Source organism: Triticum dicoccoides, chromosome 2A, assembly GCF_002162155.2.
Source record: "Triticum dicoccoides isolate Atlit2015 ecotype Zavitan chromosome 2A, WEW_v2.0, whole genome shotgun sequence".
Taxonomy (NCBI): domain Eukaryota; kingdom Viridiplantae; phylum Streptophyta; class Magnoliopsida; order Poales; family Poaceae; genus Triticum; species Triticum dicoccoides.
In genome coordinates this window covers 81,179,664-81,197,669 of record NC_041382.1, presented here as the reverse complement: position 1 = coordinate 81,197,669, position 18,006 = coordinate 81,179,664, and the positions used below count along the sequence as shown (strand labels likewise).

Below are 18,006 nucleotides of genomic sequence, written 5' to 3'. Positions count from 1 at the left end.
GCAACTGGGTGCCCCGACAAACACACACACCCCTAGTTGCGAGTCGATGGTCGGCATGCAACTGGGGATCAGGCCCTCGACAAAACACGCGCAAACCTTAGTTGCGAGTCGTTGGTTGACATGCAATTGAGGGCACCGACACTAGTTGCGAGTTGATGGTCAACATGCAACTAGGGGCACCGACAAACACACACACCTCCTAGTTGTGAGTCGATGGTCAGCTTACAACTGGGGGCCCTGAGAAAACACACACCCCTAGTTGCGAGTCGATGGTCGGTTTGGACTGGGGACCCCGACAAACAGACACAAATGAACTAGGGGGCGTACAAAAACAAACTAGGAGGTGTGTTCAGAGGTACTTAAGACCGCCTCCATTGTACACTTCTCATCCTGCTCGGAAGGAGTGGACATCTAAAACTCTTATAGACTAAAAAACTTATAAAATAAGTTGAATCTGGAGTTGACTATACTGAAAGTTCAGGTTGCTATGATATAACTGAAACAGAGTTCATTTCAAAAAAGGTTCAGCACCAGATGAGTTTATCCACCTAGTTACCATCTGTTTCACTTACCTTATCACATACATTTTCTCTAGTGCTCATAGATCAGAAAAATACTCTTGTTAGATTTTGAAATCACATATCTTCAAACAAGAAAAGATTTTAACAGAAAATCTGCAAAAATCTGAAAAACAAAAGCTATACATTCGGGCCTGCTACTACTATACTTTCAATTTCTAGAGTTGTGCCATATGCCACAACTTTTAAGAAATCAAAAAGACCTCGCTTAGTCTGAGAAGTTTGAAGTATTCAGAAGAAGACTACACATGCTCCCTACAAACAGACACACACAAAAATTCAGACATTCCTGTCTGAAAAAAGAAGGATTGCAATGTATGCCACTGAAAATGTTTATCCACTCGCATTATGCCTCTTAAATTTCAGACAAAAATGGCAGGCAACTCTGTCTGCTGTCTATATGTAGTATGTGCTACAAACTCAAGATTATAAAATGGGGTGCTAGCTGCTACATTCAGATTACAAAACTGGGGTGTTCGCTGCTACATTCAGATTCACACACACAAAAAAACTGGAAGTCCCTAGATGTACAGACTCAAGTTACAAAACTGGGGGTGCTCGCTGCTACAATCAGATTCACACAGAAAAACAAATCTACAGCCATGGGCATGAACATAACCGGGGTGGATTGCTAGTTACTATTCATCAGCTGCATATATAGGCATATATTCAGGCATTCCACACTTAAAAACATTTCATTTTCTCTCTAAAAATATGTGTGATGCAAACGAATCTAATATATCACGTAAAAACAGCAAGCACCTCATGTATGCCACTCATATAAACACTCCCCCCCTCCCCCCCAGGTTCTTGATGTTCATCCCTCAAAACAAACAAACATCCCTAAATGGCATGGGAAAACAGGAAAAAAAAGGCGAGGAAAAGAAAGAGGGGATGAACACTCACTCCGCTGGATTCCCCTGCCATCTCTGTCGCCACAAGCCCACCAGATCAGGTCGTCTCTCCCTTGGATTCGAGTCAGAAGGAATACAGTGGTGGCAGAACAAGGGATGAGGAGGGGAAAAGAGGCGAGGAGAGTGAGGACGGGACTCCAGATCAGGTTAGACTGTTCAGATTCTAAAGCAAGCCCAATAAACAAACAAAAATCGTAGGCCGGCCCAAACAAAAAATCGGAGGCCGCTACGCTGTATCCCACTCGGCCCGATAGACGAGACAATGCGACGATGCGAGCGCATCACCTCGTGCGCGAATAATAAAGCAGAGACAGATCGGACGGTACAAACACTTAGATGTGACATCCTTAAATATCATCTAGATGTGAATTAGTCATTCTGTTCAAGATAATACCACCATTTTAATGAGACGGCAATCAGCTAGCTGATCCGAGCCGGGTCATACGATATTGCATAAGGTCCAAAACAGCACTCCATGGAAGGATGGAAGAATCATCACAAACAGGTCTGACCTTACGCCTCCCTCCCACGGTCATACCTATGCTGTCCGCATGCACCACGCGAGAAGATAAACAAATGGCATCATCAAGTTCCCCGCCCAAGGAGCCAATGCCAGGAAAGCAACGTCTTTTTCTAGACAGCGCCGAGCTCTGCTACTGCTACATATCTCATCGATCACTAGTGCGCAAGCTCTTGGATTATCCATGGTCATAAGCATCTTCTAGCTCGGTCGCGCGGCACGAGAGGATGTTCCGAGCAGTGAAGCATGCCGTCGTCTTGGCGAAGAAGAGCCGAGCTGAGCCCGCGGCCTTGTCTGCCTTCGCCAGCCACTTCTCCGCGGCTTCCACCTCGCAGAGGTACTAGTCAACTGGTCATCTTAGCTTATGTTCGGATCATGGAAGGTCTCACTGGAGTCTGTGCGTTTGATTTGATTTGTAGGTTGGCCGGGAAGGTGGCCGTGATCACCGGCGGCGCCAGCGGCCTCGGCAAGGCGACTGCCGCGGAGTTCGTCCGGAACGGCGCCAAGGTCATCCTCGCCGACGTCCAGGACGACCTCGGCCACGCCGCCGCCGCCGAGTTCGGCCATGACTCCGCATGCTACACGCGCTGCGACGTGACGGACGAGGCGCAGGTCGCCGCGGCCGTGGACCTAGCCGTGGCGCGGCACGGCCGCCTCGACGTCATGTTCAACAACGCCGGCATCAGCGGCGCCCTCACGCCCGTGCCCCTCGGCTCCCTGGACCTCGCCGACTTCGACCGCGTCATGGCGGTCAATGCGCGGGCCGTGCTCGCGGGCGTCAAGCACGCCGCGCGCGTCATGGTCCCCAACCGCCGCGGGAGCATCATCTGCACGGCCAGCACGGCGGCGGTGCTGGGAGGCGTGGCGTTCCCGGCGTACAGCGTGTCGAAGGCGGCCGTGGTGGGGCTCGTGCGCGCCGTGGCCGGGGAGATGGCGCGCGCCGGGGTGCGCGTGAACGCCATCTCGCCTAACTACATCCCGACGCCGATGGTCATGGGGTACATGGCCGAGTCCTACCCCGGGGCGAGCGCCGAGGAGCGCAGGCGGATCGTGGAGCGGGACATGAACGAGATGGGCGGGCCGGCGCTCGCGGTGGAGGACGTGGCCCGTGCGGCGGTGTACCTGGCGTCCGACGAGGCCGGGTACGTGAACGGGCATAACCTCGTCGTTGACGGCGGGTTCACCGTCGGCAAGACGCCGAAAATGCCGGCGCCGTGACGTTGACAGGTCTTATCATTAGATAAACTTTACTTCGTGAAGTTAAACTTCGTGAAATTTGATCAACTTTCTGAAAAAAAATGTCAACGTTCACAATAGAAAATCAATATCATTAGATACATCATGAAATCACTTTTCATACCATGAAACTTTACTTGTAATAGTTCCCTAAAATTCTAACGTTCACCACATATTATAGTCCAAGAGGGGATAAATTTTATACTGTTGGTCTTGCAGCCACTTGCTGGGCAATCTGGCTTGCTCGCAATAAGGTTACCTTTGAGAAAAAGCAAATTAAGTCTCCTTTTAAAATTGTGTTCTCTATATACTCTTTTCTATTGTATTGGACAGGACTGCAGAAGGGTGATGACGCTGACAAGCTTCGCTCAGGTGTCGAGATGATCAGGGCCAGCACGATGCAGCTGATGGACTTTGCGGGACTACTGCCCAGTCGATTGGAGGAGCGTGAAGATCGTGATGGATGTACACTGCTTTGAGGGCGGACGAAGTGGAGTGTTCTGCTGGGAGGGCCATCTTCCTCATAGTAGCTTTCCTCTTTTGATTGATGATATATTTTGGTGTGTTGGCATGTATCTCTCTCTGGATGTCGTGGAACATAGTACTCAGATAGATGTAGGTGTTATCAGGTTTTCGCCCCACAGCGTTCGGGTCGACGGCGACCGAATGGCAGTAGGTTTCCTGGTAATGCTTGAACCCGCCTTACCTCTTTCCCTCTCTCTCCGACTCTATCAGTTTTCTTCGACCAATTTCAGCTTTAGAAAGGTCATTCCTCTACAGAAACATTGGCCCACTCCTTTCAAGTTTCAAGTATACATATACACAAAACTTAAGTCTACGAGAGAACAAGTATATTTTGAAGAACACAACACAACGACTTTGCTAACTCATGTATCATGTATTGTATAACGCACCACCTGGATGGGTGCTGGCGTGCATCCATGCTCGAGGATCAACACATACACCAGGGAAGTGACATTTCCATCACCCTATTTTATCAAGGAAACTGGAATCCGCCGCTTCGTGCACCACCGGTGGAGTTCGCCTCTGGTGGACTGAGGGCCACCCACAGGAGGGAGATGGTGATGGATATGAGGCCTGACCAGACAAAGATGATGGTGGGTGTCTTGCCGCGGCGGCCCATGAGACCCTTGGCGAATGGGTTGAGATGAGCGAGCACCCAAAAACTGAAGAAACCGCCGCCGATGAACTTGCCCCACCGTGGGTTTTCGCTGTAGATGGTGCGGGCGAAGGCGAAGGCGATGGCGATGATGTTGAGCATGCCGATGGTGATGGGCGGGATGAGCAGCGATGACCACTTGACGACGTAGAGATCCGCGTAGATATCCTCGTTGTCGTCGGCCGCCGCCTTGGCGGTCAGTGTGAAGGAGATCTCAATCCCGGCCATCACCTTGAGCAACCCCTGTACCACCGCATATAGGTGCGCGCTTATGCCTGTCATCACATTAATTGTGCAAAGAGACATGTGGTGGTCAGGTTAGTATCGGGACCCTAGCTAGGTTGTCCGTATCAAGATTCATGATGCGCGTGCCTGAGATGAGCCAGAATTGCTCATTGCGCCACCAGTCCTCGAGTTCGATGCCTGACCACTTGACCTCGAGGATGCCGAGCGCGATGAGGGTGATCGTGATGGTGAGGAGGTAGAAGAGGAAGGCGACGTTGAGCGTCTGCACGATGAAGAACCCGGAGAAGAGGGAAAGCGCCGGGATGAAGCAGTAGGTGAGCAGGAAGATGGAGGTGAACGGGTAGATTCCGACGTTGAGGTACGCGACCCGCTGCAGGAACATGAGCTTCCGCGACGCCAGGAACGCGTTGTTCCGGGAGAAGAAGATCTCCACGGACCCTGTCGCCCAACGCAACACCTGATGGATGGTTCGATGGTCATTCACCGGTAACACATGTGTAAATGATCAACCCTTTTTGTTTCTATGATATATACGTCAACTTTCTTATTAATGATTCGAACAAAAAGGAGCGAACCTGGTGCAGCCGGTCGGTCATGTTGATGGGGGCTGTGCCGAGGAAGGCATCCCGTTTGCTGATCCAGTAGACGGAGCGCCAGCCGCGGTTGTGCATGCGGTAGCCGGTGACCACGTCCTCTGTGACGGAGCCGTAGATCCATCCCACGCGGTCTCCCCACTCGGTCTTGTCCTCGTACCAGCAGGAGATGACGGAGACGGCCTCGGCAACGGTAGGCGGGTCCAGCGGCGGTCGCGGCACGGTGAGCGTGCCCGGCGGCCTTCCATGCAGCACGGCGGGGTGGTCGGCGATTGGACGTGCCTGGAACTCGGCGATGGGGATGGACGCCAGCATCGCCGACGAGTTGCCGAACCGCCTGGGCACGAGCTGCGCGGTGAGCTCGGCGTCGAAGTCCTCCGCCTTGAGCTGCTGGGTGTCCGAGTCGGGGTCCTTGAAGTTGGTCACCTTCTTCTTCTTGAAGAGCCAGCCCGTGTACTCGGCGGTCCGCGGCGGGTCGAAGCCGTAGAGAGCGAAGCGGCGGAACATGCAGCCGGTGCCGACGTACATGGGGCCCTGGAGGCCGTCGAGCGCGCGCATGTTGCCGTCGAAGAAGACGGTGTTGTGGTTGGCGTAGCGGTCGGAGGGGTCGATGCCCTCGAACCTCTGCGGGAACTGGATGAAGCAGATGCGCTCGCCGCCGCGGTCCATCATGAAGCACATGGCCTCGCGGACGGCCTGATTGTTGTTGATGTAGTGGTCGCAGTCGAAGTTGAGGATGAAGGGCGCGTTGGACATGACGGCGGAGCATCGCACCAGGGCGTTCATGGCGCCTGCCTTCTTGTTGTGGTCGTAGCCCGGCCGCTTCTCCCGCGACATGTACACCAGCATCGGCAGCCGGGTGTCCACGTCGCTGTAGTCGATCAGCTGGTCCTCGTCGTGCATGCCGTACAGCGGGTCCGGCGACGGCGGCCTCAGCATCACCTGCCATGTCATGCATGTCGATGTTTGTTTGATGCATGCGTGAGAACAACTAGCTAGGCAAAGTTCCGGCGTGATGATTGAGTGAGTACCTGTAGGATGCCGGCGTGGTTGCCCTTGGCATGGTCAGGCGAGGAGACGGCCCATGTGCCCGGCCAATGCGTGCCGTCGGCCATCCAGGTGGCCTTTTTGACCTTGGGCTGCTCCGACGGGTCGGCGCCGGTCTCGCGGAGGTGCTTGAGCATCTTCATGTCCTCGCGGGCGTTGAAGGCGTCGGAGCGGCGGCGGATGGAGTCCGGGAGGCCGTTGATCCGCACCTTGAACTCATCGTATTCCCGCTTCACCTTGCGGCGGTCCTTGACGAAGTCGGAGCGCCGCTTGCCCTTGGTGGGGTCTCCCTTGAGGGCGAAGTAGCTGTCCGGGTTGCGGGGCTCGATGTCGTGCTTCTTGCAGAACGGCACCCATATGTTGGCGAAGCTGGCGGCCTCCGCCATGGCCTCGAAGGTGAGCAGCGCGCCGCCGTCGTCGGACACGTAGCATGCCAGCTTCTCCACGGGGTAGTCCACGGCGAGGATGGAGAGGATGGTGTTAGCGGTGGTGAGCACGGGCTCCTTCTCCGGGTCGGCAGTGGAGACGAAGATGTCGAGGCCCGGCAGGTCGGACCTGCCGTGCGGGTTGGACGGCGAGGGCGTCTCGAACTTCTCCTTGAGCACGGCGAGGTCGGTGCTGCGGTTGATGGGGTTCACCTTGGGGAGCATGTCGAGGAGCCAGGAGAAGGCGAACCAGAGCTCGCAGACGATGGACATGCCCCACAGCCAGAGCGCCTCCATGTTGGGGTTGCGGATACGCCACGTGAGGTAGAAGATGAGCACGAAGAACCGGATGACGATGAAGATCCGGTACGGGCTGATGATGGACGTCGGCATCGGTATCTTGCGCGTCAGCGGCTTGAACGGCTTCTGGTTCATGTCTTGCATGCCACCGTCGCCGCCTACGCCGTCCTCGTCTAGGTCATCCTCGTACATGCCGCCCTTGGGCATGAACGCGTTGCCATAGCCGTAGGTGCCGGAGCTCTCGAAGAGCCACCGGTTGTGGTCGAACTCCCCGTTCTGGTTCCGGGCGAGCAGGGACTTCCCCGACGACACGTCATGCGGGTCGTCGTCGGCGTAGTCGCCGATCTTGTAGTGCTCCTTGCAGCCCGGGCAGAGACAGCCGTCCTTCTGCGCGTCCAGGTAGCAGTCACGGCAGATCTTGAACCTACACTCGCAGGGGTCGATCTCCTCGCCGCGCTCGTTGCGCATGACCTTGCCGTCGCAGGCCGGCATGGCGCAGCGGGTGGCCTTGGCCCCGGCCATCTGCGGGTGCTTCACGTCGGAGTCGATGACCCTGTCCATGAGGTGGGCGCGGGTCACGCTGTTGAACCCGCCGGTGAAGAGCGAGTTGGACACGTACTGCTCCTCGGCCTTCATCGCCACGGCTGTCGGCTCCGCGCCGTCCTTCATGGGCTGGTTGTCCGGGGTGGGCGGGATGTGCACCGTGTAGTTGGCGTAGTCCGGCCCCATTTCGCCCTCCATGTCTATGTCCTCGCGCGACAGGCTGAGATACCGCCCGCTGGGCGTCCGGCGCGCGAACTTCACCGGCTGCCCGGACGACGACTTGGGTGCGCCCGCCGACCCGCCGCCGGGGTTCCTGGGCGCCTTCGACATGTTCTCCTAGCTCCTCTCTTTTCTTTCACGCTGCTTTCTTTCTTGCACCCGTTGCGCGCATGGCTGGGATCCTTCAAGTGGACGGCGCCACACCTGTGTGCTCGTCCATGGCGATGGTTTGCAAAAAATGTATGGGCGCGGTAAGGGGAGGGATATGGTGGGAAGAGGCGGCCTGTGCGCGCGCGTGCGGTGGTGGTTGCGAGGGAGACCCGGTCTCCTGCCTGGAAGAAGAGATGGCTATATTAGGGCACAAGGCGGAGGTGCCTGGTTTGGTGGGGAGCTTGTGTGGTGAAGGAGAAGAACCATGAACCAACGGTTTTGCTTGGTAGCCATGTAAATTTATCGGAAGTGGTTGCAAAAATATTTTATGAGAAGTGACATTTATGTAAGTCTTTTCAAAATTTATTTTGTATAAGGGCATGTACAATGGTTCTATCTTAACAGTGCCACGTAGGATAAATGATGAGGTAGAGGAGAGAGAAATCATAAAAGAAGGCTTGTCTTATCTTATTTGTCTCAATATGTTTTTAGAAACAACTAATTATTGAAGATAAGGCTAAGAGATGACTCATTATAGACATGTTTTTTTACCATCTCTAATTTACATGCAAAACTTAAGATAAGACTATCTTATCAACCATTGTACATGCCCTAAGTCGATTTTCTGGCCACTAGATTAAGAGATCCAACGGGTCGTCCTTCGTCCTTCTTTCTTCCTTCTCAGGCTTTCTACCTCTTCTAAGGGCATGTACAATGGTTCTATCTTAGCAATCCCATCTCTACTCCTAATGGAGCAGTTGATGAATAGTATCCACGATTTATTTTCGTTGGTTCTTTTCGTCTTACATCCCACCATCATATCTCCCCGTGTTGGTTTTTTACCACCACAATAAAAACTTTCCTAATCTTTTTAGAATTTCCAAACTAGACATGTTACAAACGGGCAAGAAAAGATAGCACGTTACCAATCAATAAAATTCAATTTCATGACAATTAATTCTAAATCCTAACTTTCCTAATGCCATCTATGTCTTTTGTCTATACTCCTAATGTGTTCATTTTCCTGCCAAGCGACCACATCTTGCCCCACCCTTCGTCCATCTCGGAGTGAAGTCTGAAACAAACCCTGTCTTTGTACGACCCGTCGGAATCGAACCCCCAACTCCTAATCCCTGAAATCCACACCCCCACCTCTCAAATCCCGGTCGTCACAACCCTTAAGCCCGTTTTAAGAGTGGGATCGATGACGTGGCACCGCTGGCGGCAGGGTTTGGTGATTAATGGGGCCGGGTTGCTGAAAATAATTGTTCTTTGCCTTATCCCAGTGTACCACTGGTCCGCTGCTGCTGCTCACAGCCACTCATTCCACTGAGAGGGAGGATTCTGACCAGGTAAAATCTGCCGTTCAGGGCCGTGGCCGGCGGCAAGACCGGAGCTGTATAGCGCCGTTCGTCTCCGACGCTCTTCTCCGCCCGGAGCTGCCACGGTAGCCACACCCGTCTCCGGTGTGCTGGGGCCATTGTGTCACGCGTGCTCCGCTCGCTCGCCTTAGGCGCGCTCTGCTCGCTCGCGTCAGGCGCGCTGCGCCACGCCCGGCCGTGGCTGGCGGCAAGACCGGAGCTGTATAGCGCCGTCCGTCTCCGACGCTCTTATCCGCCTGGAGCTGCCACGGTAGCCACACCCGTCTCCGACGCGCTGGGGCCGTTGTCTCAGGCTTGCTCCGCTCGCTCGCCTCAGGCGCGCTCTGCTCGCTCGCGTCAGGCGCGCTCCGCTGCTACCTCTTGAGCTTGCGTTAGATTTCCCCGAAGAGGAAAGGATGATGCAGCAGAGTAGCGTAAGTATTTCCCTCAGTTTTTGAGAACCAAGGTATCAATCCAGGAGGAGGCCACGCTCAAGTCCCTCGTACCTGCACAAAACGATAGCTACTCGCAACCAATGCGATTAAGGGTTGTCAATCCCTTCACGGTCACTTACGAGAGTGAGATCTGATAGATATAATATTTTTGGTATTTTTGGTATGGAGATGCAAAGTGAAAAGTAAAAGGCAAAGTAAAAAGCAAAGCAAGATTAAAGTGATGGAGTTTGATATGATGAGAATAGACCCGGGGGCCATAAGTTTCACTAGTGGTTTCTCTCAAGAGCATAAGTATTCTACGGTGGGTGAACAAATTACTGTTGAGCAATTGACAGAATTGAGCATAATTATGAGAATATCTAGGCATGATCATGTATATAGGCATCACGTCCGTGACAAGTAGACCGAAACGATTCTGCATCTACTACTATTACTCCACTCATCGATCGCTATCCAGCATGCATCTAGAGTATTAAGTTAAAAACAGAGTGACGCTTTAAGCAAGATGACATGATGTAGAGAGATAAATTCATGCAATATGAAATAAACCCCATCTTGTTATCCTCGATGGCAATGATGCAATACGTGCCTTGCTGCCCCTTCTGTCACTGGGAAAGGACACCGCAATATCGAACCCAAAGCTAAGCACTTCTCCCATGGCAAGAACTACCAATCTAGTTGGCCAAACCAAACGGATAATTCGAAGAGACTTGCAAAGATAACCAATCATACATAAAAGAATTCAGAAAAGATTCAAATACTATTGATAGATAGACTTGATCATAAACCACAATTCATCGGTCTCAACAAACACACCGCAAAAAGAAGAAGATTACATCGAATATATCTCCACGAGAGAGGGGGGAACTTTGTATTGAGATCCAAAAAGAGAGAAGAAGCCATCTAGCTAATAACTATGGACCCGAAGGTCTGAGGTAAACTACTCACACTTTATCGGAGAGGCTATGATGATGTAGAAGCCCTCCGTGATGACGACCCTCTCCGGCGAAGCTCCGGAACAGGCCCCAAGATGGGATCTCGTGGATACAGAAAGTTGCAGCGGTGGAATTAGGTTTTTGGCTTTGTCCCTGTTCGTTTGGGGGTACGTAGGTATATATAGGAGGAAGAAATACGTCGGTGGAGCTTCGGTGGGCCCACGTGGGTGGGGGCGCGCCTGGGGGTGTAGGGCGCGCCCCCCTACCTCGTGCCCACCTCGAAGCTTCCTTGGCGTAGGGTCCAAGTCTCCTGGGTCATATTCGGGAAGAAAATCACGTTCCGGAAAGGTTTATTCCGTTTGGACTCCGTTTGATATTCCGTTTCTTCGAAACACTGAAATAGGCAAAAAACAGCAATTCTGGGCTGGGCCTCCGGTTAATAGGTTAGTCCCAAAAATAATATAAAAATGGAAAATAAAGCCCAATATAGTCCAAAACAGTAGATAATATAGCATGGAGCAATCAAAAATTATAGATATGTTGGAGACGTATCATGCGCCACGCCCGACCGTGGCCTTGGCTGCTGGCGGCAAGACGGTGGCCGTCGCAGCTAGTGCTGCCCACCTCTGGCGTACCCAATGGCAGGCCAAGGTTCTGGCTGACCCGCTCCCTGGGATATGGTGGATGGTGGAGTTGCAGCGCGTGCAGCCGGTGGCCGAGATTCTGCCGGAGGTCGCGCAGTCGCACTAGAAGATGCGAACACAATGCAAACTAAACATGCAAAGGTAAGTGATGATTCATTGCTTGATCTACCTCTGTACTAGTAGCTATCTACTGAACTTTGAAGTATGCGAGTTATGCACTCTGCTTTTCAATCGCACACACTAGGGAAATCACAAATTGGTGAAAGCGCTTTTTAGTAAAAAAATCACAAGATATTCAGAGTCCTAGTTTTAGTGAAACCTGAAAATCACCTGAAGAGATCAAAACATTTTGCAAACATCACACAATATTCACTCGAGTAATAGAAAAATATTGTTCTGTTCCTTTGATATACAGTATCTCTTACATTAGAGTTGGCAAAAAAGAGAACTTGTCAAAGGAGAAGTTTGATACATTAAAATTTAAAATAAACTTAGGTGGTACTCTATTAGTAGTGAACTTTGATTCTAAGTAAGATTGAGTTGATGTCTCTTTACTAAATCAACTCATGATGCTGATGTATAATTGCTCTCCCTCTTTATTTGTCAGCAACTAGAGCTCAAAAAGCTGCTATTGTGCTTCATTTGATAGCAAGTGGAGCTATAAAATGCTGCTACTTTGCTTTATTTAACAGCAAGTTGAGCTAAAGAATTCTGTTATTGTGCTTCAGTTGACAGCAAGTGGAGCTAAAAAAATTCTGCTATTGTGCTTCATTTAACAGCAAGTAGAGCTAAAAAAATTCTGCTATTATGCTTCATTTAACAGCAAGTAGAGCTCAAAAATTCTTCTGTTATGCTTTATGTAACAGCAAGAACATTTGCACTTTTTTATAGCAAGAAAAGTTCTAAAATTCTATTATGCTATTGTGCTTCATTTAACAGCAAGTAGAGCTAAAAAATTCTGCTATTATGCTTCAATTAACAGCAAGTAGAGCTCAATAATTCTTCTATTATGCTTTATGTAACAGCAAGAACATTTGCACTTTTTTATAGCAAGAACAGTTCTAAAATTCAGCTATTAAACATAAACCACAAATAAGAGCAGAGGGAATGGATATTATGATAGTAGCAGAAACACATATCCACTACAAAACCACAAGTCCACACATAACTAGTGATTCGAACTATTAATAGTAACTAGTACACACTGACAGTAGCATCCAAAAGGCAACTCCACGAGTAGTAGGTCATGCAGAGAGTGCTCTCATGTAGACAACTCCATCCATCATAAGCTTTAGTAATTCCCACTAGCTGTAAAGAAGGCCGTAAACCCAGTTTCTTAGCCTCTCCCTCTCCCAGTTCCTCCCACACTTCCTCTGCCATTGCCTCTCCCTCTAACTGCAGTTGTGCTACCTCTAGGGACATCATTGTTAGTTGTTGATGAACTTCTAGGAAGTCTAAACCTGGATGTTATAGCTTGAGAGCTTGCTGCAGCTTGAGAGGGTGCAGCTTGAGATCTTGTTGCAGATTGAGACCTTGCTGCAGCTTGAGATCTTGTTGGGCCTGAAGCTCTAGCTGCTACAGCCTTGCTTGTAGATGCATCTATCTGTGCTTCCTACAAGGAAAACAGATCACTCAAACAACAATTGCACTTTTTTGTAAAAGACCAACACAACATGAAAATAAAATTACCTCCATTTCCCTCACTTTTCTCCCTCTCTTCCCAAGATATGACTTTGTTTTTTTGGTGTTATCTCCATTCTTTTTACAGGAAGTTTTGTTGTGCCCCTGACCACCACAACTTCAACATGTGATCTGTATGCCATGCTTGCTCAGTTTCTTCCCGTTGGGTGCTTCCCCCTCTTCTCTCTTCCTATCATTGTTCTTTTTCCTGGCTCCTGGCATGGCAATGTAGCCAGGTGCTACTGGCCTAGGGTTTTGAGACACAAGCCAACTTTCTTCTCCTTCAACTGGTTGCAGGCAATGCTCATAATTTTTTTGAAAGTATCAATGTAGTAGCACTTGTCAATGAAATCCTCTACTTTTCTTCCACTCTTATAGATAGCACAAATTGCATGACAACAAGGAATGCCTGCAAGCTGAAAGTAACCACATGAGCAAGTCCATTTCTCAAGGTTAACAGTGTACCACCTGCCTCTGCTATTCAAATGATTCACCTCAAAACCATCCTTTCCATTCCAGAGCACCTCCAAGAACTGAGTTCTCTTGATATTGGCCTTAATCTTCTTGAAGATGTTTGGGCAAATTGTGCCATTCCACTTCTCACTCTTGGTTTTCTGCTCTTGAACTCTAACCATCATTTTTTCCTAATCTTTTCTTGCTGTGAAATAATGGGGTAGAACCTAGCTTCTATGATGGCATTGTTAAATGATTCACAAAGGTTGTTGTCATCTGACTCACAATTTGCTCCTATTGGAAAGAAAGCCCTAGCCCAGTGCTTTGGGTCTGTCTTCATGATATCTTTTGCACCTTCTGGAGTTAGTTGAGCAAGCTTGGCCTTGTTGTAGTTGAGGTCTTCTCTATTCGCAGACTTAGAAATTGCCCAAAACCTTTTCTACAATTGATGATCTTTATGCTTCTTTCTCCAGTTAGCATAGATGTGCCTAGCACACATCCTATGCTCCGCCTTAGGCAGATAGTCTCTCATGCTGTTAATTAAGCCCTGTAGTAGACATAAGTATTTATTAGTAAAATAAAGTAGTAGGGCTAGGACTAGTACAATGAGACAAGACTAGGACCAGTACAGTGACACAAGGACTAGGACTACTACAGTGAGTGACACAGTACATATCGAAAAAGGTCTAGTCGTGTCGACGGAGCGTCAAGTAGTCATGTGGCTAGGTACATGTCGACGAAGAGAAAAGTAACTACTTTTCTCTTCGTCGACATGTACCTAGCCACATGACTACTTGACGCTCCGTCGACAACGCTCCATCGACACGACTAAACCTTTTCGACATGTACCTAGCCATGACTACTTGACGTCTGTCGACAACGCTCCGTCGACACGACTAAACCTTTTCGACATGTACCTAGCCATGACTACTTGATGCTCCGTCGACATGACTAAACCTTTTCAACAATTGAATAGGGCAGTAAATAAATTTAACCTTTTGCTTATCAGAAATAAAGACCCATCCAGCTCCTTGATCGTTAATGTCCAAGTCTTTGATTAAAATACCAATAAACCAGGCCCAACTCTCATTTGTCTCCTTCTCCACAATAGCCCAACCTACTGGATACATTTGGTTGTTTGCATCCCTAGCTATTGCAGCCAGTAGCTCACCTTGGCAGGCTCCCTTGAAGAAACAACCATCTAGCCCAATCACTTTCCTACACCCAGATTTAAACCCTTGATTCATTGCATTGAAACATACATAGAATTGTTGAAAAATATTTTCTTCCTTCTCTTTTGGATCCAAGAAAACAGCCATAATACTCCCAGGGTTGCTCCTAAGAAGTTCCAACTAATAATCAAACACCTTATTGTACTCACTTTTCATACCACTCATCAGCTGGTCAAGTACAAGTTTTTTTGCTGCCTTGCACTTTGAAATGGACACATTAGCAAACATGTCTTTCATCACTGTGGCTTTCATACTATCAATCTTCCACAAAGGATTTGCCAGGATGAAGTGCTCATACCTTTTGGCAATGACCTTAGCAGTAACCAGTTTGTTGTCTCTGTTTTGTGCACATTGGTGTTCATCTTCAAATGTGATGATTTGAAACCTAGAACACCTGCTGGTCTTAGCTGCATATAACATCCAGGGACACCCAGGCCAATCACATTTTGCTCTAACTCTGGCCTCCTCTGACTTTAAAAATGAAATGCTTCTTTTGTTAGCAAGCCCATTCATAGCTCTAGTCAATTGTTTCGTGCTTTTAAAAACCATTCCAAGACTAAAATGAGGAATATCAGAGTCTGGGTTAAGCCTCACAAACCGGCTCTTCCTCCTAACCATGTTCCTCATCCTCATCACAGGAGTAGTCTTCATCTGATGACTCAAACTCCATGTCCTCCACAACTTCCTCCACATTTGCTACCAGATCAATGGGCATGGCCCCTGTTGCATCTTCATCAGCCCACATCTTGGAATCTCCCATCTTTTTCCTAATTGTTCTTGCATGTTTTCTCATCTCAACAACCTCTGATTCTTCCCTACTATCATCAGTATGTGGCACATACTCATAGTCCTCTGAGTCCTCTGAATCTGAACCATTTCTGCCACTTTAGCAACTGAACCAGATATGTCTTGGGCTGCTTGACATGGTTGACTTACATTAAGAACCTGAGAACTCTTAGTAGGATAATCAACTCTCACATTTTGCTTCAATGGACTGTTTATCACCTGAGAAATCACACCACCTACATCAGGAACAAATATATGCTCAATAATTTCTCCTGCAATACCAGTCTGTTCAGTGGCATTGACATTATCATTGACTTCAGCACTACAATCTTCAGCTGTGATAACTGCATCAGGTTCTTCTTCACTGCCAATGTTCATCAGTTCATCAAGCTCATCCTCAAAATCTCACCCACTGTCTATTTCTCCTTGTTCTTCTTCTTCACCATTGTACTCCACATATATTTCACCAACTCCCCCCTATGTAATGTAGTCAGACATCTTCATGCAGCCACCATCATCATGTAAAAAAAGCAATTGCTACGTCTTGAGCTTGCGTTGTTTTCCCCGAAGAGGAAGGGATGATGCAGCAGAGTAGCGTAAGTATTTCCCTCTGTTTTTGAGAACCAAGGTATCAATCCAGTAGGAGCCCATGCTCAAGTCCCTCGTACTTGCACAAAGCGATAGCTACTCGCAACCAACGCGATTAGGGGTTGTCAAGCCCTTCACGGTCACTTACGAGAGTGAGATATGATAGATATAATATTTTTGGTATAAAGATGCAAAGTAAAAAGTAAAGGCAAAGTAAAAAGCAAAGCAAGATTAAAGTAATGGAGATTGATATGATGAGAATAGACCCGGGGTCCATATGTTTCACTAGTGGCTTCTCTCAAGAGCATACGTATTCTACGGTGGGTGAACAAATTACTGTTGAGCAATTGACAGAATTGAGCATAGTTATGAGAATATCTAGGCATGATCATGTATATAGGCATCACGTCCGTGACAAGTAGATCAAAACGATTCTGCATCTACTACTATTACTCCACTCATCACCGCTATCCAACATGCATCTAGAGTATTAAGTTAAAAACAGAGTAACGCCTTAAGCAAGATGACATGATGTAGAGAGGTAAATTCATGCAATATGAAATAAACCCCATCTTGTTATCCTCGATGGCAACGATACAATACGTGCCTTGCTGCCCCTTCTGTCACTGGGTAAGGACACCGCAAGATCGAACCCAAAGCTAAGCACTTCTCCCATGGCAAGAACTACCAATCTAGTTGGCCAAACCAAACGGATAATTCGAAGAGACTTGCAAAGATAACCAATCATACATAAAAGAATTCAGAGAAGATTCAAATATTATTCATAGATAGACTTGATCATAAACCCACAATTCATCGGTCTCAATAAACACACCGCAAAAAGAAGATTACATCGAATAGATCTCCACAAGAGAGGGGGAGAACTTTGTATTGAGATTCAAAGAGAGAGAAGAAGCCATCTAACTACTAACTATGGACCCGAAGGTCTGAGGTAAACTACTCACACTTCATCAGAGAGGCTATGATGATGTAGAAGCCCTCCGTGATGACGGACCTCTTCCGGCGGAGCTCTGGAACAGTCCCCAAGATGGGATCTCATGGATACAGAAAGTTGCGGCGGTGGAATTAGGTTTTTGGCTCCTATTCTGATCGTTTGGGGGTACATGTGTATATATAGGAGGAAGAAGTACGCCGAAGGAGCAACAAGGGGCCCACGAGGCAGGGGGTGCGCCCTAGGGGGGGCGCCCCCACCCTCGTGACCGCCTCTTTTGTTCCTTGGAGCAGGGTCCAAGTCTCCTGGATCACGTTCGGTGAGATAATCACGTTCCCGAAGATTTTATTCCGTTTGGACTCCGTTTGATATTCCGTTTCTTCGAAACATTGAAATAGGCAAAAAACAGCAATTCTGGGTTGGGCCTTCAGTTAATAGGTTAGTCCCAAAAATAATATAAAAGTGGAAAATAAAGCACAATATAGTCCAAAACAGTAGATAATATAGCATGGAGCAATCAAAAATTATAGATACGTTGGAGACGTATCAGGCATCCCCAAGCTTAATTCATGCTCGTCCTCGAGTAGGTAAATGATAAAAAGAGAATTTTTGATGCGGAGTGCTACTTGGCATAATTTCAATGCAAATCTTCTTAATTGTGGTATGAATATTCAGATTAGAAAGATTCAAGACAAAAGTTTATATTGACATAAAAAATAATAATACTTCAAGCATACTAATAAAGCAATTATGTCTTCTCAAAATAACATGGCCAAAGAAAGTTATCCCTACAAAATCATATAGTCTGGCTATGCCCCATCTTCACCACACAAAGTATTTAAATCATGCACAACCCCGATGACAAGCCAAGCAATTGTTTCATACTCTAACTTTTTCAAAACTTTTTCAATCTTCACGCAATACATGAGCGTGAGCCATGGATATAGCACTATAGGTGGAATAGAATGG

The 18,006-nt window shown here is 48.5% G+C and overlaps 2 protein-coding genes and 1 long non-coding RNA gene across 3 annotated transcripts in view; 1 reads left to right on the top strand and 2 right to left on the bottom strand.

Moving 5' to 3' along the window:
* Positions 1-1,635, bottom strand: part of LOC119359027 — a 6,274-nt gene extending 4,639 nt beyond the window's left edge. Inside the window, exon 1 of the long non-coding RNA XR_005172358.1 lies at positions 1,485-1,635. This is a non-coding gene — a long non-coding RNA (uncharacterized LOC119359027). The remainder of the gene's footprint in view (positions 1-1,484) is intronic.
* A 603-nt stretch (positions 1,636-2,238) lies between these two features.
* LOC119359026 (momilactone A synthase-like) lies at positions 2,239-3,900 on the top strand. Its single transcript, XM_037625383.1, has 2 exons — positions 2,239-2,349; positions 2,432-3,900. Exons 1-2 carry the CDS (start codon positions 2,240-2,242, stop codon positions 3,228-3,230), a joined length of 909 nt encoding a protein of 302 aa, XP_037481280.1. The 5' UTR covers position 2,239; the 3' UTR covers positions 3,231-3,900.
* Positions 3,901-4,023: 123 nt separating this feature from the next.
* On the bottom strand, positions 4,024-8,056 carry LOC119353419 (cellulose synthase-like protein D3). The gene is made up of 4 exons (XM_037620047.1): positions 6,299-8,056; positions 5,250-6,209; positions 4,801-5,131; positions 4,024-4,703 (listed from the first exon to the last, which is right to left on the bottom strand). Exons 1-4 carry the CDS (start codon positions 7,910-7,912, stop codon positions 4,246-4,248), a joined length of 3,363 nt encoding a protein of 1,120 aa, XP_037475944.1. The 5' UTR covers positions 7,913-8,056; the 3' UTR covers positions 4,024-4,245.
* Between the last annotated feature and the right edge of the window lie 9,950 nt (positions 8,057-18,006).

Coding starts and splice junctions, on each gene's coding strand:
- LOC119359026 (XM_037625383.1), top strand. CDS start 2,240: ATGTTCCGAGCAGTGAAGCATGCCGTCGTCTTGGCGAAGAAGAGCCGA. Junction 2,350..2,431: donor GCGGCTTCCACCTCGCAGAG/GTACTAGTCAAC, acceptor TTTGATTTGTAG/GTTGGCCGGGAAGGTGGCCG.
- LOC119353419 (XM_037620047.1), bottom strand. CDS start 7,912: ATGTCGAAGGCGCCCAGGAACCCCGGCGGCGGGTCGGCGGGCGCACCC. Junction 6,210..6,298: donor ACCACGCCGGCATCCTACAG/GTACTCACTCAA, acceptor ATGACATGGCAG/GTGATGCTGAGGCCGCCGTC. Junction 5,132..5,249: donor TGACCGACCGGCTGCACCAG/GTTCGCTCCTTT, acceptor ACCATCCATCAG/GTGTTGCGTTGGGCGACAGG.